General features: G+C 44.3%; 1 protein-coding gene across 1 annotated transcript; it reads left to right on the top strand.

The window, feature by feature from the left end:
- Window positions 1-1,146: 1,146 nt before the first annotated feature.
- LOC131205785 (uncharacterized) lies at window positions 1,147-24,545 on the top strand. The gene is made up of 7 exons (XM_058198037.1): window positions 1,147-2,568; window positions 13,558-14,326; window positions 14,417-14,543; window positions 18,357-18,477; window positions 19,072-19,148; window positions 20,036-20,417; window positions 20,488-24,545. The coding sequence occupies exons 2-7, from the start codon at window positions 13,763-13,765 to the stop codon at window positions 21,968-21,970; spliced, it is 2,754 nt and encodes a 917-aa protein (XP_058054020.1). The 5' UTR covers window positions 1,147-2,568; window positions 13,558-13,762; the 3' UTR covers window positions 21,971-24,545.
- The last annotated feature ends 113 nt before the right edge of the window (window positions 24,546-24,658 follow it).

Genomic DNA, 24,658 nt, shown 5'->3' with positions numbered 1-24,658 from the left:
TAATTTTGTAACAAACTTGCCTTTGAAAACCTGTTTCACAGGAAGTGGTGGCACGATAGGGGGTTTTTATAGATAATGTATATTTAGTATTGGCTATTCGCTTGATTTGGTAAAAGCAGATGTTTGACTGTCATCCATTGATTGATTCCGTTCCAGCCGTTTCCAATCGATTATTTTTAATGCTTTCTACCTTTTGCAATTCTGTATTTACCATTCAATAAAATAGACGGCTCTACAAATTCGGCAGTGACTTCTGCGACTCTAGCAGTGAATCGAATTTAGGGATAGTTTTGCCGTTATTTTGTTTTGATGTTATTATTTTTTACAAATTACACATTGGTTTACAAAACTTCCGTTGACGCTCCGACTTCCGACTTTCGACTTTCACGCTCTGGATTTACTTGTTTGAAATATATTACAGATGTTTATAAAGAGAAACTACCACTTTTAAAAAAATGTTGATAACTGACACTTTATTTCTACCATTTCTCTTCAAATATGCTGTCAGTTCGACATGCTGTAAGATTCGTCAAAGTGCGAAGCACATAAAATTTAAGCAAAATCACGCATCGAAATCATACAGTTTCTACTCGAAGTCTTTCTCTAGAAGCCCACGGAAAGCTGAAAATTCGGATTGGTCATAGATAACTTATCTTTCTTTCGAACAAATAACCAAAATCCTCACATTTTAGAAAAGTTTGACCACCGATAGAACCCCTTTTTCCATAGTGCGTGCTTGTGTCCAGAGACCGGGAACGCATAGAAATACTGTCAGGTCTAAGTGTCAAAACTGTGTCTGAACTCAGTATTCGGTTATTAAAAGAGTTATTTCAAATTTCAAACCTCATTTAAAGCCTCAGAAATTCAGTGCCAGAAATTTCAGTAATTAAAATTTTGGCCTTATCTCAAAAAAAGACAAAAAACCAAGAGATTTTCCCGATTCAACCTACGAAAATCTCGAACACGAAACGAGAGAGAGAGAGAAACTTTTCTCTCTCTCTCTCTCTCTCTCTCTCTCTCTCTCTCTCTGCGTTCCTAGTCTCTGTTTCGTCCTCTGCGTTCCTAGTCTCTGTTAGCAAAACTGGTGGCACCATCGTGAAAAGAAATCTCCTGTCTCATTTTCAAACCAACAAAACCATCCGAAACACAAAAAACAAACCTGCAAAGAGACGAAAGAAGCTTCAGGCTAAAAATCTCTGTAATCAAGATAATAACAACAACAACGTCTGAACTGTGTCTAGAAGCCCGTGAAGAGCGAAGAGTGAAAAAGGTTGTTTTGTGTTGTCTGGCGAAACTACTCAAAGTTTGAATTTCTGACGAAATATTAACTAAGGAAATCTTTTCAATTCGTCCCAACGATACCAAGGCAATCGCTTGTGTATTAACTCACTACATCGGGCAGTGCCATTTGCTGCGGGAAAAGCAGCTTATTTGGCCTTTTCTGCTGGATCCAAGTGCCAGCAGCCATTGTTCGATAGGGTGGATTTCCATCCTTGGTGGTGTGCTCCACACATAGAAAAGCGCCCAAGTTCGTACACGTAACGGGGAACCAGCTGGGTAACAAAAGCGCTTCGGCAGTGTGTGTGGGCTGAATCTGAATTTTTCCATCAGCCTGGCGTACGTGCGTGCGAGTCGAATGCGGAGGAGCGGGAGAGCACGATAAAACACGGCATCTCGTGTTAACGCTAGAAAGAGAGCAACGAGTCCCCTAAACAGGGTTACCTACAATCGTGAGCAATACCAATAGTCATATCAGCAAAACAGCGCCAACAGTTGTTGATTACTTTGCCGCAATACCGTAGTGCACAGTAAGCAGTTTGAAAGCGAAACGATAAATAATATTTAAATTAAACATCGATGAAGTGGTCAGGAAAGTGCAAGTGAGATCGCAGTGAACGCTCGGCTGAGCGAAGAAGCGAGAGGGAGATAGAGAGAGAGATAAAGCCCGCGACAGTAGAGCAACGCAAAAGAAAAAGAGCAAGTTTGGTGAGCAGTGTTTGATAGTGTGCGAAGTGAAAGTGAGTTAGTGGCAGTGCGATAGCCTCGTAAGGCAAGGCCGTGTTGCCAGTTTTACTATGTGACGATTGAGCGATCGAGTCCCCCGGTAGATTTCGCAGCGGTTTTTATTTCAATGTTCCTTCCCGAAGAAGGACGAACGAATCATAACTAAACCTCACACTTCGTAAAAACAAAGCCCAAGACTGTTTACTTTCAAATGCTTTCGATGCGTCCGCATCGGCTATATTTGTGTATTTTTCACGGAAAAAGTGGTTACGATGCCGTTCCCAGCATTAATTTTGGTCTGCTTCTGGCTAGAGTGAGAAGATTGAGTTGGGTCTGACGCAAAAGCTTACCGTGTTAATTTAGAACCACTGCAGCTAACGAGAAACATTAATCGTTTGAATACGAAAACGGTCGTGAGAAAACTATCGGTTAGACACACCTTATTAACACAGAAAGCCCGAAACTAAAGTCAGCTGTTTGGCCTCCGTCTAAACGACAGACCAAAAGAATCACAACCAGTGTTGTTGACCAGAATCGACCTCCTGGATTGACTGGATAGTCCATGTAAGTAGATTTTACTATTCATTGTTCTATTTTGTAATATCTTTATTTTAGTGTTTACCAAATTTCTTTCGTGATTAAAGTTTGACTATATTTATGAATGATGCATGAACTGTAGATTGAAAACAGCTCAGTTAATAACATTTTCCTTTTCTTTAAGCTATTTATGAGCTGTTGGGAGACTGACAATTCCATTGAACTTTGTTTATCGATTAACCCCATACTATTGGGCATTGTGTTGTCGTATCACGGACCTAGTGAGCATGCGTACTGCGGTGACCCCCACAGCATAAGCAACATTCCATTCCGTTCGTTCAGTTGCACGGAACACCATACACAACACACACAGTCACGTTCATCAGAGTCATCAATGGCGAAAACCTCCCAGAAGACCATTCTTGCTTTCGCCGCAGGATATTTTCACTTTCGAACCATTGGGCTAGTGGGTGCCGAAAGTTGTCGCTACGTCGAGTGCCGGCTCTGTAAAACCCCGCCAATCAATTAGTAGATAGATTTCCGAACATACCAATCCCTCCGCCAAACACCTGCGGATGCATCGAGCAGGAAGAAGTCAACGGAAGCGGAAAGAAGCCGTTAATCGACAATTATACTTCGCCTCGCCCTCGCCGCCACAGCCCCTGTTTCTTCTCCTAGCAGAATCGATCAAAGCGCGGCGCCTGTGGTAGGCAAAAGGTTATCTCTCTGTAAACGCAACCGATGACCTTGACTCGCGGGGATTCCGGTCTGCCCGAGACGACGTAGTGCCGTTATGTGCCGAACCTATGTGTCGTTAGCACGTTCCTCGGATCCGGTTCCGCTTGCATCGTTCAAAAGAAGTATACTCGCGGGCACTGACTGTCAAGAAACGCCTACAGTGGAGATATCCAAGGGCCATACTACATTGCCATCGATGGCGGCTAATGAGATATTTCTATTTTATTTGCATACAATTTCATACAATCACAATCGTTCAGCAATATCCTAACGCCGACTTCCGTTGTAACAACTTAGAGCCATCTTGCTCAGCATCTAGGGTTAATATGTGTTGTCCTTGTCCAGAGTCAAGCTGCCTATTAGCGCCGCCTGGCTACGGTTAACGAACGGAACATCCACTACTGCACCGAAACACCACCGGACCGCCCAATGACGCGTTTTAAAAGCGTCAAGTACTAAGAGCAGCCTATTGTATAGTAAATCATCTGGATTGTCCTGGTTCCTTATCAAAAATAATCAAGCAATGCCACACGCCCAAGGCTGATAATTTTCCAAACATTTTTGTCCGACACAGCGGGTGTTATCTTGTGGCTGTGGCGGCGTTGATGATGACGGAGAGACGCCTTTTTTTCTCGATTCCCTCGCGCGATGACGCGATGGAGACCGCACTGTTTATATGCACTTGAAGTGTCCTCGTCGCATATTATCAGTCCCCGGTAACAGATTTCGAACGATGCTCATCGTCCGGCGGTTGCGGCGGCGATGAAGTGAAAAGCAAGCGAAGAACCAGAGGTGGTTGAATCTTGGTAACGTTTGGCTTCGCCTAACGGCGGTTAGGGCATGATGAATGGGCCTGAATGAATAATACTGCCCTCGGGGAAGGGAACACACACGCCGCTCCCCGTTTGCTGAAGGACGCGAAAAAGAAAAGCGTCAATTTCGGAATTTTTGCCACCAAAATCATCCAACCAAACGGGCGCGGTTCCCGCTGGAAAGATGCCAAAGGAAAATCACCGGCCGCCACTGCGGCCAGATCCCTCGGAGACAGGCTGGGTCTGATGACGTTGCGCGCGCGTTAGTCGACAGTCGTTTGACTTTTCATTTCGGTCCGTTTCGGAATGAAAAATTGAGGAATTTTGGTGCTAAATTTGGGAGACACCCTGCGGCGGGCGACTGACTATTGCCAAAACCCGCTGTCCATTTGAATACCGTTTCGTAACGCTTAGAAGGGTTTTTAATTGCACACGTAAATCATGTGTTCACCGTCGTGCTGGGCCTTGACGTCGTTGGGTCATCTAGGGAAATTCCTTGTAAGTGCCAGTGAAACCCAGAGATCCGAGGCACATTCTTCGTGTGTTCGATGAGCAATTTGTGCTGCTTGTTGCTATAGGCTATCGATCTAATTGGTTACATGTGATTTATATTATATAAATGATTTTTATCGTTCAACACAACATGCAAGAAGTGATATTTTCACGCGTATCGTACACTAAATTAGCCGTTCCCCGTAAGGAGGCCATACCGTTGCATTATGGCGAAAGCAACAACACAAGGGCCCGGGGGCAGAGTTCTGTGAAGCACATGTCCACACTGTCACACAAACAATACAAGTAGGAAGATGTATTAGCGAGGCAGAGCAAGCAAGCTCGTCAGAGAGAGGGGAATTACATCACGGTATTTAGATGCGCTGATCCGATTTGCTAAGGCAACCTGAAACGACAGCTGCCGGTCAGTGGGGCGATTACACACGGTCAGTGGGGTGGCGTGGCGTTTAAAGGAGTTAAAAATAAGAGAAAACTATTCCTATTTATACCACACTCCAACAAGCGTCGTGCCCCGACGCACATGTTGCGTGGTGAAGCAACGGCCCGGTGTTGTGCTGACGAAATAGTTAGAATACAATGGCCTAAGCGTAGCACCCCATTATGTTTTCGATGTCGAAATTGCCAAGCAATCACTAAACCGTAGCTGCGGTGGTGAACAGCTGCGATGCGAGATGTATGCTACTAAAGTACTGCTTTGTGGCGCGACGAACATTACGGACTTTGGGGCCGCGCAGGGGACAAAGTCCAAGGGGCACGGAAACCCGGCGCGTACCGGTTTCGTAATCAATTGCTTGAGGCAAATCTGCTCTCTAAACAACTTCCTCGTTAGCCTAGTCCCCGAAAATGTGCCACGATCGAGATCGTGCCTCTGGCGCGCTCGCCAGATAAGCGCTTCTACAGGAACACGGTCTCGCTCACAGGTAACTGGGACAAAGACAGGAGCTCCTGAGGATCTGCTAGCTTTCCGGGAAGCTTATGGGATCGTCTGGAACCCCCCCGTGGGGCAGAATCAGCTGGTCTGTGTAAACAGTAAACAAACACTAGACACCCAGTTTCACGCGCGCCGAGATTGTGCTGGAGACGACCTGCGCGTTTCTTCTTCATTTTATTTGTTTTTTTTTAGACGCAAAGTAGAAAAGTAAACGAACGATTAGCAGCCACCGCGCCACCGTAACTGAGGGAGCTGCCGAGTATGGACAGGCCTGGCAAACAGAGCTTATCGCTTCGCTGTCCGATAAGAAACTTGACAAAAATGTTCCTGCGGGCTGTGGAACAACCGGAGTCAGGGTTTGTTTAGAAAGCCTAACGGCTCGCGACAAAATCCTTTTCACTAACCTTTTCACAAACGTACCTAAGAGTTGAAAGGAGTTAGAAATGTCCAATCCCCTGGTAATGGTTTGTACATGTGTTTTTGTAAATAATTATAGCAGACAAGATGTCCTATGGCGTCCAAACAAGATGCACCGGCTCAAAACCGATAGCGAATTTTATAACAACAAAGAATATGTGACCATAAACATGTTTCAAACATTGTCGTTCGCCTCTTTTTATGATATTTTATGATTCATTGTTGTTTTGCCGTTTTATTGCAGCCGGCCGTTTCGGCAGGGTCGGATATTCGCCAAACAACCTGTGATTGTTCAAGTGTTTATAACTACCAGACAGCGTTATCACCGCGCTAGGGACGTCAGTGAAATATGGCTTGCGCGCCTTTCGATGGCCGACAAAGTGTCGATAAGTCGAAAGTGTGGGCTGTCCAGTTTATTGACAGGGATCGATACAAAAAGATTAAAACAAATTCCGCCATAAAAGCATCCGATCTTTTCGGGGGGAGGCGAACAACAACTTCCACCCGGGCGCAGTGGCGCATCGCTGACTCACGGGCGCTGTCGGCTCCTTGGGGGGGCCGGACTGTAAAGTGTATGTTTTGGTTTTTTTTTGTATCTATTTCGGTCGTTACATTTTTTACCACCTCATGCAAATGAAAGCAGATAGAAACGGTTCAAAATCAATACCGTGCTGTGCTGTGCCAAACGAAACATCGTACGCTTTACGCTCCTCTTCTATTACGTATATGGTGAAAATTTGGGCCCTACTGCGGAATTGAGCGCTGAAGTGTTTGTTGACTTTGGCAAACATTTGTAAATTGTTGGCGATGACGTACTGAAAGACGATACGCGATAGTTTTTCGATGCCTTCATGCAAACGTGGAACTCTAGTTTTGGGATAGAACGCAGAATAGTCGTGATGTTAGCGGAAAACATTCACGAGCTTCAGCAAATCATCCATCTTAAACGCATTAAAGATTCACAACTTTGAACGGCGGTAATACTGTGAAGGCGGTAAGTCAAATTATCAACGCAAAACATGCTAATGGTGTGCCACATTTGTACGTGCCCCCAAATCGATCCATGTCGACCAATCACAGTTGCTGGTTTTCTTTTGGGAAGTACGAACGGCCAGATGTACTACGTAAACATTGGCGGCGCTCGCACTGCAACGAAAGCATACATTTCTTCAAACATTTTACTCTCAGCTCTCCGCAGAATTCGGCGAACCTGATTGACAATCGCTCTTCTTCTGTCGACTCGAAAAGTTGCCAAGGTCAAGGCGTGAACGAGGGGGAACACATCTGCCGCTTCATCTACCGAGAAGCATATTTCACTAGACAACTGTCCATCACAATCGCAAAGCGCGAGTGCTGGTGATCTCAAAAAAGGCAGGCAAAGTGTTTCCGCTCTTGCTTCAATACTTCAACACATTTTTCTCGAAACAATGATTTGGACAAATTTATTTTTAATACGGCAACCCGCTGGCCTGGCCTATGGTCTTATTTTTATCTACCGAACGTTTTTATTTTTATCACATCAACGACGAACGATATAGGTTATTTTGCTTGTTGACATTTAGGTATTTTCAAAAGTTGAAAAATGCCAAAGTAAACGTTTCCGATTTATTGCGGCGGGGGCCAATAACAAATGTGTGAAACATGTAGTCTACATCTCTAACCGGTTCGAAGCAGGATGCTACAATAGGGAATCAGCGGATCGGTGACATACCGGTTTTCGTCGTCTGTGGTTGGTCGCAGGTCGCGCTAATAATATTGACATTGAAAACTAGGTTCGCAGCAAGAAACTCTTTCAAATTTAAAGATATCATATGACTTCATTGTTCGGTCGTGGTCAAAATTGACTGGTCCCTCCACCGCTTACCGCCGGTGCGTCTGAGGTGACTAAAGCCAAGATAACAACTGTTTACTACTAACTCAACGCGGCGTGCGCACTGGTGTCTCGCTGGTGACGTTTGCGATGTTTCTGCGAAAAACATCCTTGTTTTGACCGCTAAGCAATTTCACAACTGTTATCTGTGGTCGATTTTGATCCTACCAGCGGAAGGCTTATTGGCTCAGGGCTACTTCCCGCCACGATTTTACTTGTGTTCCAGTATTAATTCCTGTTACAATGGTTCCGCACATCGTGTTAAACTGTGTAACGTTTAACGGTGTTTAGCTCGTTGGCAAAGCTGTCCCGAATGCCTTTATGTGTTTGATTGAGGAGTGAGGAGCTTTGCAGCTCTGTTATTGCATCGGAGATCCAATTAACTTTACATCTTGTTTACCGTGTCCACCTGGACGTGAAAAAAGTGTGTAACGTTTGTGTGAGTCATCTGAAGTGATCTTTTAAAATCTCCAAAACTTATCTGGAGTCAGATTGAACAGAATTCCAGACAAAAAGTTCCCGAATCGTGATTTCGCGAAAATTTAATGAAATACTATCGCCGATGCTGAAATGAACAACATCTATTGTTTTACTAATTTAGTTGTAACGTAGTATATTTTACAAATGTTAACTCCTATTTTGGAATTTATCGTTCGAGCAAGTGTTTCGGATAAATATCTGACCTGGTATGAGTTGTAGCGGTGTACGTCAAACCGTCAACTGTTGACGCAAATAACAACAGCGATGTTGATCTAATGTTGTGACCAGGCTCAAACACAGCTAAGCCCTCCCTGTGCACATAAACCCTGGTAGATGCGGCATGATTTATCCTTCACCGAACGGCCATTGCCCATTAGGTCTAGTTCGCTTTGGCGGATGATGATGGCACGACACAGCACGCGGAACTTGACATTGAACGAGTTCGCGTTGCCATAGTAAATCATTTCAGCCCATCACGGGGTAACCGCCGACAATAGGCCGTCAAGTGTCCCTGGTGATAGCGCTGTTTTCAAGGCTTGGCCAGATGTGGAGGGCACGAAGATAATTGCAATGCAAGGAATTGCAGTTTTTTCGGTGCATCGCCAGCACATTCACCAGAGTTCTACACAAAAAAGGATCTCTTTTTCAGAATTTTAAATTCTTGGTGGTTGTAGTTGGGTGAATATTCTGGGTTTTGAATTCGTTTTTTAGGTTGATTCGCAGCGAATGTGCATCAAGACGTTGAGACATCAATTGAGCAACATCAAGACGTTTTAGCTCGGTATTTAAACAGCTAATTCGCATCAAACCATGTGTGATTCCCCAGCCAGTAAACCCATTTCACCATCATGCCTTTGAAGGACTTACATTACCGCGATCAATCACTGTATGTAACCTCCGTGCCCTGCCCCACGACGTAAAGATCATTTTTCATCCCACTCGTCTTCGTTTGCAAACTGCGGTTTAGGGCTAGAATTGCATTTTACGCCTACCAAATGTTGGATAGTTCCCAAAAGATAAAGTGTTTCCTTTCGAAACAGAAGTGGCGTCTCACTTTGGTAAGCCTCAATGTGCCGTAGAAACAGGTGGCCACCTCCAACTACTGTCTGTTCGTGCTGCCCCTGTTTGGTGGCGCAGATCACAAACGGTGTGTCCCTTTTGGCAGCGATTGCTTGCTGCCATTCAACGTTTCCTGCTTCCAATCAGCGCGTGTAATTATGTCCGTAAAACAGATGTGCAAACGAGAGTTGTTTTTAATGTTCCAGCGGCGACCAGACGTGTTCCGTTTGCGAGTTCTGCCTGGCGACGGCACGATTATTTATGGCATCAATGAAAACACTGTACCATTAAAATTTAAACTTGAAACTTCACTCGATGACACACGATTAGTGGCACAACTTTTTATTACTTTGATTTAATTGGCTTTTCAGAATCAGAATGCACTTACAACTCGGTTTTTCCGATGTTAACTTCGGCATTGTTTACAAGCGAACATTTGAGTGAGGGACCGCATGATTCTCGGAGTTACGCCCTTCAAGTGTCGTCCACGTCCGTAGAGTGTTTGGTTTCTCTGTTACACGTGTTGCAACGATTGCGCGCTGTAAAAGGTGTAAGGGTATTCAATGAGACAGACACGGCGGCGTCTGAAGTGTGCGGTTCTAGGAATTGTTTGTAATTCGTTTAGGGCACGCTCGGGTTTGTTACAATACCGTAATATCCCGGAACTGTGCGGTTTGCCTTTGGCAAAAGCTTGTCGCCTGTCTCGACATTTCTACGAGTGTTGACTCGACAACGCCCGTCTCGACCCTTTTACGATTCCTGGAGTGTTTTTCTAAACTCTGCACACATTACGCTAATTCTTGTTGGCACAGAGATAAGGGTGAAAACTGCATGGTTCTATTAGCTATTACTTTAGTAGGATTTTCATATCGTTTCGGCTTGGATGTGCTTCTTTTTTGTGTTCTGTCGCTTGTTGTTCACAAGAATTACCGCCGTTAGTGTGCGCGTGATGCGCTCAAAAATCCCCACGCGTGAAGAATAACTCGTTTGGTTCGTATTTCCCATGCTACGCTCAGCTGTTCTATTTTATTCCGTAGTTTGCGAAGACACTTGCCTATTGTGTGTTGCGTGTGGTAGACAACACGCGTCTTGAGAGGCTAGTCAAGGTGCCGTATGGGACCGCGGACTAGGTCGATCGAGTCATGTGCGTATTAAAGTGAGTCACACGCTAACGGCGATTACTCATCACATAAAAGAATTAATCTTGAAACTAAGCGGTGGCGATAAAAGGTGGAGAAAAACAATATCTTTACACACGGTCTGCGACGTTTGCATTTTGCTGTGCGCTGCGTCTGAATGTGTCCTAGCGAAGGTCGTCTACAGAACACGGTGTCGCGAAGAGAACTGAATCGACGCGAAATAAATCCATTATTCTATCATTCTATTCCAATAACGCAAGTTCAATTGATTGTTTCCATTTTTTTTAAAGCTCGCGAATTAGCCATTTTGGTTTATCAGCTAGTTGGTTTTGACCAGCTGTCAGCCTCCTTCTCGCGCTTCCGTGCCCTCAATCCAGACAAACCCTGCCTGTAGTAGCATCAGACAACTCGGACACTTACTTGCGCATGGTTTTTTACGTTCGCCACGTTTGAGTGGCGCAAGTGTGTGAACCATTCGCTCGTACACGCGTGTATTGCTTCACCGGGTGATTGTATTGTAACGGTTGTTGCTACGACCCCTCGTACATGTCCCTTCCGCATCACGCCACATCTGACACATGGTGGCTGATGTCTGGCTGATTTGTTTTGATCGCTGCTTCTCGCGGAGGGCCGCGGAGCGCGTGCCGTACGAGAATCGTCCGATTCCTCTGCGAGTAGGCACGAAAGGCGCGTGGGTTTAGGATGTTTCTTCTTCTTCTCCAACGTAGCTCACGACCTAGTAGCGTGCGCGCTGGCGTAAGCAATCAGCTGATTCCGTTCCGCAGCTGGAATTCTAAATGTGGGCCTGATGTCAGCAATGGTGTGTGGGGTAGGTAATTGAAATACAAGCCCCCTGCGTGAGACGTTTTGGCATGCGCCGTTGGGTTCCGTGCGAACGCATGTCCTTGTACCTTGCGTGGCGCAACGCTTAGAACAGCTGTTGGATGCAGGCTCGGGGTAATGTTCGAACAGCAATCAGAGATAAACCGTGTGTCCTTGAACTTCACTGCGGCCCGTACCGTTAGTTCCTTAGTTACTTTGCTCTTTGTACCGTATTTTTCCGTGTATAACGCGCACCTTTTTCCCAATTTTCTTAGCTCCAAAATCTGAGTGCACGTTACACAAGGGTAGTAAAAATTTTGTCTCCCATAAATATACAAATATGCCCTTTAAGGTACATATTTTATGGTATTATTGAATAAATTATGAAATGAAACATTTGTTGGGAATATAATTATCCATACAATATCGTCATTAAGTCATGGCGGGGAGTTAAAACAGAAGTTGTTGTGAAATCATTTAAAAAATGTTATATCACATATCTGAAAAATGTATAGTAAAAAACTTGTTTTCCAATTTTTTTCCTCTTAAATATGGGTGCGTGTTATACACGGAAAAAATACGGTACTTTGTGGGGATGCTTAGAACCATCGGTCAGTTTTGCAGGTTTAGTCATCACAGAGCCAAATAAATTTGGAAACATCAATGCGGTTTTGGGCACAAGGAATATGCTAATGTGAAATTCAGCGGTCTGTTAGAAATAGTCAACAGAAATGACACGCCCGAACGTTCGCTGGCGACACATCGCTGATCGGTTGACATTCGAGGCTCCAAGTCATTTTCCAATCGGACGCGTGGTTGGCACGCGTCAGCGTTGTGGAAAGTTACTAAAATAGTATCGGGGTCTCTTTGCTCACTTGTTTCCTCGATTTTTTTTTGAGTACACTCTCTCACTCCCAGGCAGGCGGAGATCTCGAGTGCATCGGTCTAATTTCCAATTCGCTATCAAAACAAAAACATAACCAAACGTCACTGTCAAGCAACCGCGAGACAGCGCTCTGCGGAAGAGAGTGAGAGAGCATTTCGTGTTTCGGATTTGAGTCGAAACAAAGCGTTTCTCGCAGGCGCGGCAGTTGCGCTCGGCATCATGTTCTGTGTCTGAACACGGTCGGTCAGTTTAAATTTGTCTGGTCGTTCAATCAGTTCGCTAACCAGGAGGGGGATCTCCGGTCTGGCAAGTGGTTTTGCTTGACAACATCGCCAAGTTGGGTTCGATATCGAATTTCCAGTTCCATTGGAACGTGCATCGCCAAGTGTCAGAAACCAAATTATATTGAGACAATTCAGCCAGCAGAATCGGGTCAACAACGTCCAAGTTTCCTCATTCTCAGCTATTACACCGCCGTGATCGTGTGTGGATCTCTGCCGGGTGCAGTTTGTGTAATGTCAAAGGCTAGGGCCGTTCGTTGTCATCGTCGCTACAGCATCACATCGCCATCGGATTGGGAATTACCACCAATCTACGGCTCTCTTACGTAAGTCCTGGGATGCGCGTGCTTCCGTCAGCCACGTTCGGAGCAGACGTACCGCTTCATCGGGGACTCCTCGAAAGTTTTAATCATCTTTCGGGCAGGGAGAAGATTCGGGGTTTATTCGGTTACCACGCGCGTGATACGCTGCTTGCCACAGCAGCGTGTCTTCATTCAATTCCTGATTGCTGGTGATGCATGTATGCTGCCGCGCTCGGTTTGCTGCATGTGGCTCGCGCTCTACTGCGACTGCATCGTGCTCTTATTTATAGGGCAGCTCATTAAGTAAGATGAGTCAAGTCACAAACTCAAACGAGCCATCGAATCAAATGTCACCTCTCGGTCGCCACGCTCTCTCTCGTGATCTTGCGAGCTAATTGTTTGCCACGTGCGAAATTACACCAAAAATGCCAGCATTGTTTATTTTGCCCTTTTCTTGCTGCTGTTAAGTGGTGCGCTTTGTTACGGGTCGATCGATTACTGGTTATCTCTGTTTGAACAATACGTCAGCTTAATTTGCAAACAATTTTAATCGCCGGTCTGATGCTTAAAAATTATTGCACTTGCGGTACGAGTCGAGCTAAGTGTGTTACCTGGATGTTTACCGGAAAATTGGTAGAAAGTCAAATTTATTACTGTAATTTAAAGTATCTTGTTGGCAAGTTGTTATTTTGGTTTGATGTCCTTTTACGCAAAATTGCTAAAACTACACATTTTATTTTACAAATGTTTTTTGTTTTATTTTCAGATTATATCAAGCCAGCGCTTCAGCAAATAGGAAAACAAGACAAGCTGTCTATTATCAAGTAACAGGATTCCGTTGATTGGTTCGGCCAAACGAGTCCAGTCCGGCAAAATAGCCAGCATCCCTCGCAAAATTTTTAGCCCAATTTTGAAATACGGCGGCGGTATTAACTTCCACCGGCCAAGAACACAATTTGCGATACAAGGGTATGGTATATTTTCTGGGCGATTGGGGCATGGGAGATATTGAACGTAATACGGCGCAACATGTACCTACAAATTTGCAGCAACTCAATTTCCACAACTTCACCAATAGTCGCCAACTGCAGCAACATCAGCAGCAGCAGCAACAGCACCAAGAGCAACAGCAGCTGCAAGAGCACTGTTCTCTGCAGTACAATGTTGTCTACCAGCAGCAGCAGCAGCAGCAGCAACACGAGCGATCTCATGCTACTGACGCATTTTATGTAACCAAACCTGGCGATAACCTATCCGCGTACTTGAAGGATGTGCATCAGCCGCAGCAGTTACCGTTTGCAGGGCGACAAACTGGCAACCGGTTGATCCTTCCCGCCGCTCATCAGGATATCGCTGACCCACGCTTGTTGTTACACACTGATGGTTCTCAACATTTGCAAAACTCAATTCAGCAGCAACATGAGCAGGATACGCACCACCTCCATTACCATCACCACCACCAACATCAGCAGCACCCGCATCACGACACTGAAAGTGATGAGGACGAGATCGCTCTCTACCCTCTCAACAATCAGGTACTGAACCCCGTTGCAATAGATCCTTCTTTTAGACGGACAATTTTCCGCCAGAATCAAGCTTAATTTACACTGTTCCCTGCACCATAGGTTGGCGGCCACACCCGATTGCTGTTGCTGAACCAGAGTACTGTGATCAAGCCACTCAACCTGCGTGAACTTGAGTTTTATCAAAACATTCCCAGCGATATACAGCAGTTCGTTCCAAAATATAGAGGTAAGTGAGTGAGTCATTCGGCGCGGTTCTCGTTGAAGTGGGCGAAAGAATACGGGGAATTCTCTCTAGGCATTGCTCCATTTCCCTGCGAGGTCAGCCCTCGAACAATCTTGGAAATTGATTTCTCTCCGTCCGGTCGCTGTCCGGCAGATGGCAAGACGCGTATGCTATTTTTGGCGTTTTTAATGTGGCACTTTGAAAAAACACGTGGCGCCAGAACGGAATGTGCGACGCGACATCATATTCCACTGCCCCCGGCCACGGTCGATTAACGAATGTAGTATCTTCGGATGTTATTTACTGTCGGTGTTCCTTGCTCCCGGCAGCGTAGTGTCACCGTGTCATGCCACTGAAAGTGGGTTTTTATTTCTTTCCTATTTCCTCACGCTTTCCACTACCTACCTTAACTGGAACAATCTGGCTAAAACCAGCAACAATTGCAGTTAGTTTGCTCTTGTAGTAACATCCGAAAAGTGATGCGGGCGCCCAAATCCCAACAACCATTTTGATTTATAATTTTCATAATTTTCCCAATCCATACAAGAGAGAGGTACGAAAAAAGTTGCCTGCTCTCGTCCGATATTTTATCATTTACAACGACCACAGCCGTCAGACGTATTTGCGATTGTGGTGCTGTGAAATATGTTGAGTTTATAATTGATTATCTTTTTCCCGTGTCTTTGTAACAATTTGTAACCATTTTGATGCCGAAAATAACATCGTCAACTGCCTTTGAATATTAAATGAGTTGTCGAAACGATTTTGCGCACAGCACATGATCAGAACTTTGTATTTAATCGAACGAAATTATATACCTTGTGTTGAATTACGTGACTCCAACGAAGGATAGAATTTCGTTTTATCCTCGTCACTGCGTTTCTCGCAGCGATAGCGCAAATGTTCTTGTTTGTGGATGGTGGTCGCTTCTGGCCAGGTATCTTCCACTTGCGCATTGGAATGGAATTTTCCCTTAACTTGCGCATGGCAACAGCGGTCGATCGAAGCGTCGTTTTATAACCGTTCCCAAGTGTGTGTCACCATTCGCGCGAGGGGTGGCAAAGTTCAAAGAAAGCCAACAGCTGTTGTCCTGCCACGAAATAGTAGCATTTTTTTCGCCTTACTCGATTAGTAAAACCAATGCTTGGTTTCGTGATTAATGCTTGGTTTGGTGTGTTGCAATCGGTTTAAGCCAAAGAATGCAGCCCTCCTTGAAAATTATTGTTTCAGTGACGGCATGCTGATGGTCGCTGAAGCTTCTGGCTGTTGCGCACTTGGTTTGGTGATTGAATTCGTATGTGGATCGCGCGATTCCATCGCGCTGAATGCTTTATTGAACAAAAGTCGAACCGATGCGTAATAGTTTGAGTGGAAGGCGGGCAACTACTAATAATCTGCTAACTATTTTTAGTAAACAATTTCCAATGAGCTATTTTTACTCTGCTGTCTTGCAATGGAACGACGAGCGAGAAACTTCATCCTCAAGCATGATGCATTTTTGTGCAAATGTGACAATTTAAACTAAATATATTTATAAATAGATCGCCAATTTTGAAGGCTGCTATAGTTTACAAATTTCTAGAATATTCAACATGTAACCAACGCTAGTGCTTTTTAAAAAGACGCTTATGTAAAACAGGTCATCTCTTCCGCTTTGCGCAACTAATCACATTACACACGGCGCCCTGAATTGAAGGTGAAACCCTAATCTTCATTTCTTGAAAAGGTTTAACAAACAGAAATGTCACAATAGTACACGAAACTACTTTTGTCTCTAACTTTAGACACCTTTAGCTTAGCTTTAGTATAACGTACATTTTGCTCGGTAACGCTGCACTGCATTCACGGGCCCAATACGTAATGCGTAGATTGTATGGAAGAAAAAACCTTTCCGTCGATAATGCGCTTTGCATTTGCAGGATGGTCTAGCGGGTGTTGCATTTGCGTATTACGTGTGCGCTGCTATGGTTCAAAGTTGAACTCCCTAGTCGATGCAATTCTATTTATTGCGTCCTTCGTACACCATTTTCGCATCAAGTTACGTATCAGTTTAGGCGGCAAATGCGTAATCTGTGTTGCAAATCTTTGAGTGCACTAAGCCATAGATCAATTAGGTTTAGTTAATTAATAGTCAAGTTTGCCATTACTCACCAGCTACTTTAGGGATAGTTTGCGGCCATCGATACAAATTCTTTACATTCCATAGCCTACCATTCTTCGTTCAATCGACCCCATTCGCAGAATAGCTCTGCTTCAGATCAAAACAACTCTGCGACGGAGCGACGTAGTAGAATCCAAACATGTTCCAAAATAAGATATGCTAAAGAGGGACGCACTCTCTTCTAGTTGAAGTTCTTCTGCCGTTATCTTTTATTGCGCCTCAGTTGTTCCTTTTTGCTTGCAATGCCCCCCGGAGCTGTTTTGTTATAGAATTTCGCCAAGTGGCGATTGGCTGCGTATTTTTCAAGATTTTTTTTGGTTACAGCTATCCGTTGTTTGAAGCCTTTAACGTTCAGATGTAAAAGAAATCCTTAAAACACTCTTGACTGGGATTTCGGATCGGTCGTAAATGTTGGAATTTGCGTGCTTGAATTCGCTCACTCGACGTGCAGCAATCCGACTTCTCCGACTCTCAATATGCGGACGAAATCTGCGTATGAATTGTAAATTAGGAATGCGTAGAGTATCTCAGTTTGGCGCCACCGTCACTTCAGTGCGGCGCCACCACTTTTAGTCAGTATTGGAAAACACATGTTGAGTGGTTGGCTAAAGACAGGAAAATGTTTCGGCTTGTGAAGGTATCTGAAGTGCCCGCAAAAATCGTTTGAGAAATTCGCCTTGAGAGTATAACATTTTATTAAAGTGAATAATTGATTGCCACAGAAAGATCATGTTTTCGTGAGCCGAAATATCGTTCATCAAGACTGGTTGTATAACGATAAGAAAAATAAATAACGAATATCATTATTTATACAGGAATTCCTTTTGCAGGGATTACATACGTTAACAAAAACGACCATTCCTTCCATGATATATCCTATATTAAACAATTTTTTATGGGAAAAAGCACACCCAGAACGTGTTACGTGTCGCTTGATTGCTTTTGGCCATCATATTTAGACTGTGGAACAGCATTGATGCCGTTGGCAAAATCGCGTGGCTGTGGCGTGTTTACGGTTTAGTATTCATCCGTGTGGGGTGATGGAGCGACAGTTTACTTTCTTTTCGATGTTGGTATGCGTTGGGATGTTCTTGCGATTTTCTTTTCTGTTGGCATGCGATGGGTATAAGCATCTTACTTTTCATGGGCTAGAGCATATTGTAACCTACTGTATTGCGTCGCTAGTCATACGTTTGAGTGGGTTTTTTGTAGCTGTATCAGTCTACCGCAGAAACTTCGTGAAGGTCATCTCGCATTTTACTGTGCCAAACAGAGTGCCTATCAATCATTATCCAAAAAATCGAGTTGTTAAAAAGGTTGGTTTGGTACTAAGTATGCTTTTGGTTGGCTTGGTCGAACGTTACCGAAACGCGGCGGAAATAAAAACCTAAAATAAAATAATCATGCACCACTAGGCGTCTCCATTGAACGCGATGATGTACATTGTAGTTAGCACACGCTAGGCGCTAGTATTTTTGGTTGTCCGTGACTCACCACCCGTCAACGTCACGGTGGTGTTGAAGGTAGCACGTGAAACAACATTTTACATTCCACGTGCACTGAACGAAAACGAAGAATCGAAAAGTCAATGTGAATATGTTTATATATATTTTTCTGTTGTAAAATAATGCTTGTTTTCTTCTCTCTCGTTGCAGGTGTGATGCAAGCTACAACCATGGGTGGCTCGAAGCTCGACAAGCGCTACTCGCCCAGCTTCCGTGACGATTCGGCACGAAAGACGGCGGCTTCGAAGAGAAAACGCGAAGAAGTGCTACGGTTAGTAGTTGACAGCCGAGCAGATAGATGTTTGGTGTTAGCTTACGGTGTACCTTTTCAGCACATCGATATCATATAGACAGAAGCTCCGAGTTCTGCGTGGTTTTGCGCGCTTGTGTGTGTCTAGCTTCGGAAAGGCAAACTCAACCGCGTACAGGCGATCGACAGTTACGGACGATGATCGATTCATCGTAAAACGCTGCTGCTTATTTTCTGTTGAGTCTGTTTGGTTTGTCCCTTGTCCGTGCCATATGCCGCAAGTTTTTTCGGGTGTGTCAATCGTTGTCCCGAAACCGAACCACCGTTGCGTGCCGCTTACGCACATTAAATATGCTTTTCTTTTAGGGATGCTTCAACCATCCTGCCCGATCCAGATCAGCTGGAATGCGTCAGGATCATCATCCTTTGCTGCACTCTCACCGCTCAGCGACAGTCAATTTGTCCTCCTGGCATATAGAGTGCGCACCCAATTCGTTTCAACATCCAAAGCTAAAACTCACTCAAAAAATCACAGAAAATCTAGTTTTTGCTAAAAGAAACAGTTCAGTTCGTCTCTAATATCGGTTTTCTCTTTCTCTACTCTTCTACTTGCAGGATGAAAATACATAAAAATGGAATACCTTCTGAAGTGTTAAAAAGTATTGCACAGATAGACAACTCTAACAAGCAATGTTAGTATCGCGTTCGCGTAGTCGCACGGCGCTCAAGAGTCCCCTTTTTTGTGAGAGCCGAAACATCATCCAACCGATCAGTTACCACCGAGGCTTCACAATATTCGTGCTTTTCGTTCCATGGGCTTAAAAATAACGCCACAGCTGGACGCTCTAAGAAGAACGCGATCTTAACAAGCGCTTCTTCATGCGCCTTTCGCTAACGTGTTAACTTAGCTTCCGATTTAAAATCCATTTCATTTAGTTTGTTCATAAACCTCGGACAGATTGTGGAAGTAACTCCGCGTGCTGTAATCCCAGTCTGGTCGTGTTTTGTGTTTCGCATCGTTCATTTACATAATTTTTCCTTGCATCCAAATGCCATTGAAATTGTTGCTGTACAGAAAAGTATGCCTCAAGCGCGATGTCTTGGGACATAACTTGCGAACTTTCAAAATACTTTATTGCCTTTATCTTGGACAAATGCGTACATTTGTTGCAAGGGTCGTTGTTGTATTTGAGAAGTGTTAAGAGGACTGCAAGTGTATTGATTTGTGCTCGTACCATTTATATGTGCTACATCTGCGTTCTACACTTAGAGGAAGATTTTACTTTCAAATTAAATAACGTCACCCCGTGTCTATCAACAATCGGCAAGAAGGCTACAAGCAGCATTTAGTGGTCATCGAAACGAAGCAATAAATCATTTTTTACAGCTGCAGGCTCTGTGGCATAGCTGAACGCAACAGCCTACAAATCGTTGCGCATCATTTTATTTTCATCTTCATTGACACCATAGCCGGCACCATTGTTGAGTCGCTGCGTTCTCTGCAAAGGAATTGTGCTCTTGACTATTTTATGATGTATTAACAGCCCCCAATGTTCTCTTTTTATTTTAATCTAATCAGATTTTCTAATGCTGGAAAACATCACGTCGGCTTATCGGCAACCGTGTATTCTCGATCTCAAAATGGGCACCCGACAACACGGGGACGATGCATCCGCTGAGAAACGTAGCAAACAGATGGCCAAGTGTGCCGCGAGCACGTCAGCCTCCTTGGGTGTTCGGTTATGCGGCATGCAGGTCTACCAGGCCGATCTCGATCATTACATGAAGCGCGACAAATACTGGGGCCGCGAGCTGAACGAGGATGGATTCAAGGGTGCGTTGCAGAACTTCTTCCACAATGGCTATCGATTACGGGTCAAGGTAATCGCCAAAGTGCTGGATAAGCTGGAGCAACTAAGGCGTGTGATTGAGAAACAGTCCAGCTACCGTTTCTACTCTTGGTAAGGAAGGGAGAACGCTGGAAAGAATGCTTCCGTTGCTAACCCGTTTTTCCATTGTTATCTTCCGCAGCTCGTTGTTGATAGTTTACGAAGGTTACGAAGATCCGGTTACGGTAACGGATAGTACCTACCCTTCGGACGCCGGAGATTACCATCTGTTGGAGACGGAATCAAACTCATGCTGCTACGACGCGGATGCATCAAACAGCTCGATCGAACAGTTTTTGCACTCATCATCCAACGAGGAATCTCCGATGCCATCAACAACTTTCGGACCCAAACGTGTTCCAACAACGGCTCACACGGCAACAACGGACGGTGAAGCCTTTGCAGCTGCCTCTGAAACCACACTGATTTTTCCTGGGCAACATTTTCGCAATCTGGCCGGTGGTGAGGCTGCTGCAGTCGCAGAGACTGTAGACAACAGCCGTCAGGAGGAAAAAAGCAGCAGTTCTTGCGAACGACGCAGTACAGACCACAAGGTTCCTTTTGTACCAATATCGGAGGAAACTATTTATCCTGGAACCACGGATGAGACGTCGTTGGCGAGCAAATCTATTCCATTGCCACTGCCCTCGTCAAGATCGATCGGCGCTGCGAGCGCAGCTCAACCCATGAACAGCTCCAGCCCGCATTCGATGGACTCGTGGATGAACTACAGCAGCAATAGCAACAGTAGCAGTGATGACTATGTGGCGGCTTTCGTTGTACCAAACCACGTTCCAACGGCATCGACCGACCTGCCGGACGCTAGCTCCGATTTTGATGCCAGTTTCGAAGTCAACCGAAAACCCGCGGGCCACCACACGGTAGACGGCGGGTTCAGTTCAAGCAGTATTACGTTCGGGCACAGCCTACTCGACAGCACCAAAATCGGTAGCAGAAACGCAGCCAACGATGGTAGCGGACCTGTTGCCTTCGGCAGTGATTCAGCAGCGACGTTTAAGGACAATCGCGATTCAATCACGTTCGGAAATAATACTGGTAATGGAGGTGCGGTGGACGGTGCGAGTGCTGGGCAGCATGACAACTCGGATGCCGGCTATCACGAAGATGAAGAGGTCGATGACGACGAGGAAGAGGGTGAAGTGGACGACGAGGAAGAAGAACGGCAGCTGTTGCGTCAGAAGATGACGGGCACCAGTTCTAAACGAGCTCGCGGGAAGGAAGGTGGTACTGTTGCTGGAAGTGGAGCAGGTGGTATCGGTAAAAAATCAAATCTCGTAGGTTCCTCAGCTAGTGGAACTGCCTCCTCGGGTGCTATTTCCATACCTTTACGTCGGAAGCTTAGTTCCAAATCGAAATCTGCTTCACTGGGCGGAATCAGTGGTGGTGGAGCCGCTAGCCTAGGTAACGGAGCATCTAGCACGGTTGGTATGGCGGACGTGAGAATGATTGACTTTGCACACACAACGTTTGAGATCAAAAACGGTGGCGCATCGTTTTGTGCCACTGCAAACGTTAAAGTACACCACGGACCGGATAGTGGATTTCTGCGCGGTTTGGACAGTCTCAAGCAGATTCTGACAGAAATTTGCGAAGAATGCTACTGAGTTACGGAATAGTGCGAAGGTTGTCCGAGTTTGAATGGACGGCGAGGCAAGAGAGAATAAGAGACATGCTGCGAGTAAGAGGAGTAGAGTAGGGCACTTGATGCAGTTCGTTGAGTAAAAGAGGATTTTTAGAAAAATTAAAAATACGCAAAAGGAGGAAGAGCTCTTTGGCGAAATTTTCATGTGCAATACGCGATCATGTTCGTTTTGCTATTCAAAACAAATGTAGTAAATCGGGACACACGGTAGGCAAATGATGTTTTCTAATTTGTTCAGTTTTTACTCTATGGTGATTTCCAGTTTGGCTTTTGTTGTGCGTTAGGAACACACAAAAAAACAAATTTTGATGTCGTTTAGGCAGAGAATCGACCTTGCCCGTCCCGGTGTTGCTAGAAAACAGTGGGTACCAGCAACCGTCTCATGGTGTTTATAGTTTGCAAATAGTCCACACTCTGTCGAAAGATGTTCACCTCATGTAGACTAGTGGCGACACTACTCTGAGAGCAGCGATCAGTTGAAACTCGGTCGGGAAGTAAAGGAAGCGAGAAATTCTGTGAAGATTGTGATACTAAGAAAGCATTTGTTCTGCGTCCTTACGACAAAGCACACGCCAACAAAATACACGAACCAGAGGTACACAAACAAACGAAACCTACCGTACCGGCAAACCACTAGTTTACTGTATATACGTTAGGTACGAATGCGCTCAATGTGTTTTATTTTGTTGTATATTAAGTCGTGCGCTGTGTATGTGTTTGTTGTAGGCAGTCGATGCTTGTAATTATGAAGATAAATGTGGTTTATAATATGATAGAAGCCATTCTCTTTTGTCGTCTGTACTTTATGTGGATTTTACCTTTGTTTAGCGAAAATGGAGAAAATAACACACTGTTTTCGAGTAGTAAACTCAGCCGTTTTTTTATTTGCGAACTCGCCATTTACTCTGCATGTTTACGTGCTGAATGGAACGAGGGAAAACGAGAGAGAGGTCGTCGAACATCGTTTACTCGACGTCGGAGTTAGCCTACCGTTATTATGCCGAGCCATAGTGTACCGCCAAAAGTCGATTCAGCAAGAAAACAAAGGCCACATAACTAGCTTTAGTCGTCTGTAAGTGGACACACCTGTTTTCCGTTCACCACCGATATATTTTACTGCAAATTATTTTCTTTTTTTCTCATTTGGATTAGATTTGGCGACGGTTTAGTATTGCGCTAGTGGTTATAGGATCGGATTCAACAGATATTTTTTCTTTGACCTACGTACAGAAGCTGCGTTGACAAAATCGCGTTGTCACATCGCATGTCTACAATTATGGCTTTGTCGTTTTATCTGTTTTAGCTTAAATTTTACTTCTTCCAAAATAGATAAAATCTCTTCCCGTACCTAAGTCTCGTGTGTTTGTGGTTGTTTGTGGAGTGCATAGGCGAACTCTCAGTCCCGATTGTCAGTATTACTTGCTGAGTAAATGTGGTACAAGATGACGCAGGCAAGATTATGCACACTTCCTAATATAACCTTATCTAGTTCAGAATGCATCATACGCTGTCAACATCGCTTTACAGAAACGCAAAAGAAATCGTACTACAGTAAGACGAAGACGATGGATCGTTTAATCCTTAATCGCATTATTTGTTACTCTTTGCGCGTCAATTATGGGTTAACACTTACGCTGGAATCCTGATGTACAACATAATGCTAAGGCGTGTAAGAAACAGAGAGCGTTCAAAACCGTGCGACAAGCATTCTTTGGTCACGCACATACCCTTTTATGCAATAAAATGTACATGGCGATGCACACAGTACAATAAAAGAAATGACAAATCGAAAATGACCAAAAACTACAGCAAAACTCTTCTCTACTTGTCATACATCTTTGTTCGTTTTGTAAAGATATGTAATTTACTACTGCAAAGTAACATAGCCACTTTTATTGCCAATTTCTCGCGTAAACTACGATAGATATCAAACACATACGAAAAGAGTCTATATTTGTGTAATGACGTGCATATAGATTCCTACTAAAACCTTATCTGAGAATATTGCATTTTTCTTCTCCATTACATGCAACCATGTTACCAACTAGATATCTGATAAACGGACAGTGCATTCTGCACAACTACCCCCAAAAACCGGTGGAATTTAAAATGACTGCAATATTTATTCTCGAATCTTTGAAAAAAAAAACGTATTTATAGCAACACACAAATCTACGCTAAATATTCATTGGTTTACAAAAAGTGCTTATTGTCGTTATCTGAAATTGGATTGTTGAATTTGTTTGTATCTTCGTGTACGTTGAAGACAGAAAGCAACAGATTGATCCGAATTTGAAAATGGCAGTCGAAGAGTGTAAACGAAAAACAAAAAACTATTGATCGAAGCTCGTGATGGTTTTAAAGTTTACTATATTGCGATAACAGCCGCTGGCAAGTATCGCGTGCGGTGGAAGTACATAAAAAATATTTATTTGTAACATAGTAACACAACTAAAAAACGCAATAGGGATGAGGTAGTGTAATTGAAATATGGAGACGAATAAAACAATATATATTTGGAAAGGCATCGGCTTAAAAACATGGACACATATAAGATACAAATAATGTAGCGTTGTACACATTGATTTGATGAACCTGAATAAAGATTTTGACATTAAACAATTCTCGATTCCCGGAGCACTGCCTCGGC

This window comes from Anopheles bellator, chromosome 1 (assembly GCF_943735745.2).
Source record: "Anopheles bellator chromosome 1, idAnoBellAS_SP24_06.2, whole genome shotgun sequence".
In the NCBI taxonomy this organism is placed as follows: domain Eukaryota; kingdom Metazoa; phylum Arthropoda; class Insecta; order Diptera; family Culicidae; genus Anopheles; species Anopheles bellator.
The sequence above is the reverse complement of the archived record's forward strand: the minus strand, read 5'-3'. Positions and strand labels throughout refer to the sequence as shown.

Coding starts and splice junctions, on each gene's coding strand:
- LOC131205785 (XM_058198037.1), top strand. CDS start 13,763: ATGGTATATTTTCTGGGCGATTGGGGCATGGGAGATATTGAACGTAAT. Junction 14,544..18,356: donor GTTCGTTCCAAAATATAGAG/GTAAGTGAGTGA, acceptor CTCTCGTTGCAG/GTGTGATGCAAGCTACAACC. Junction 18,478..19,071: donor AAACGCGAAGAAGTGCTACG/GTTAGTAGTTGA, acceptor TTCTACTTGCAG/GATGAAAATACATAAAAATG.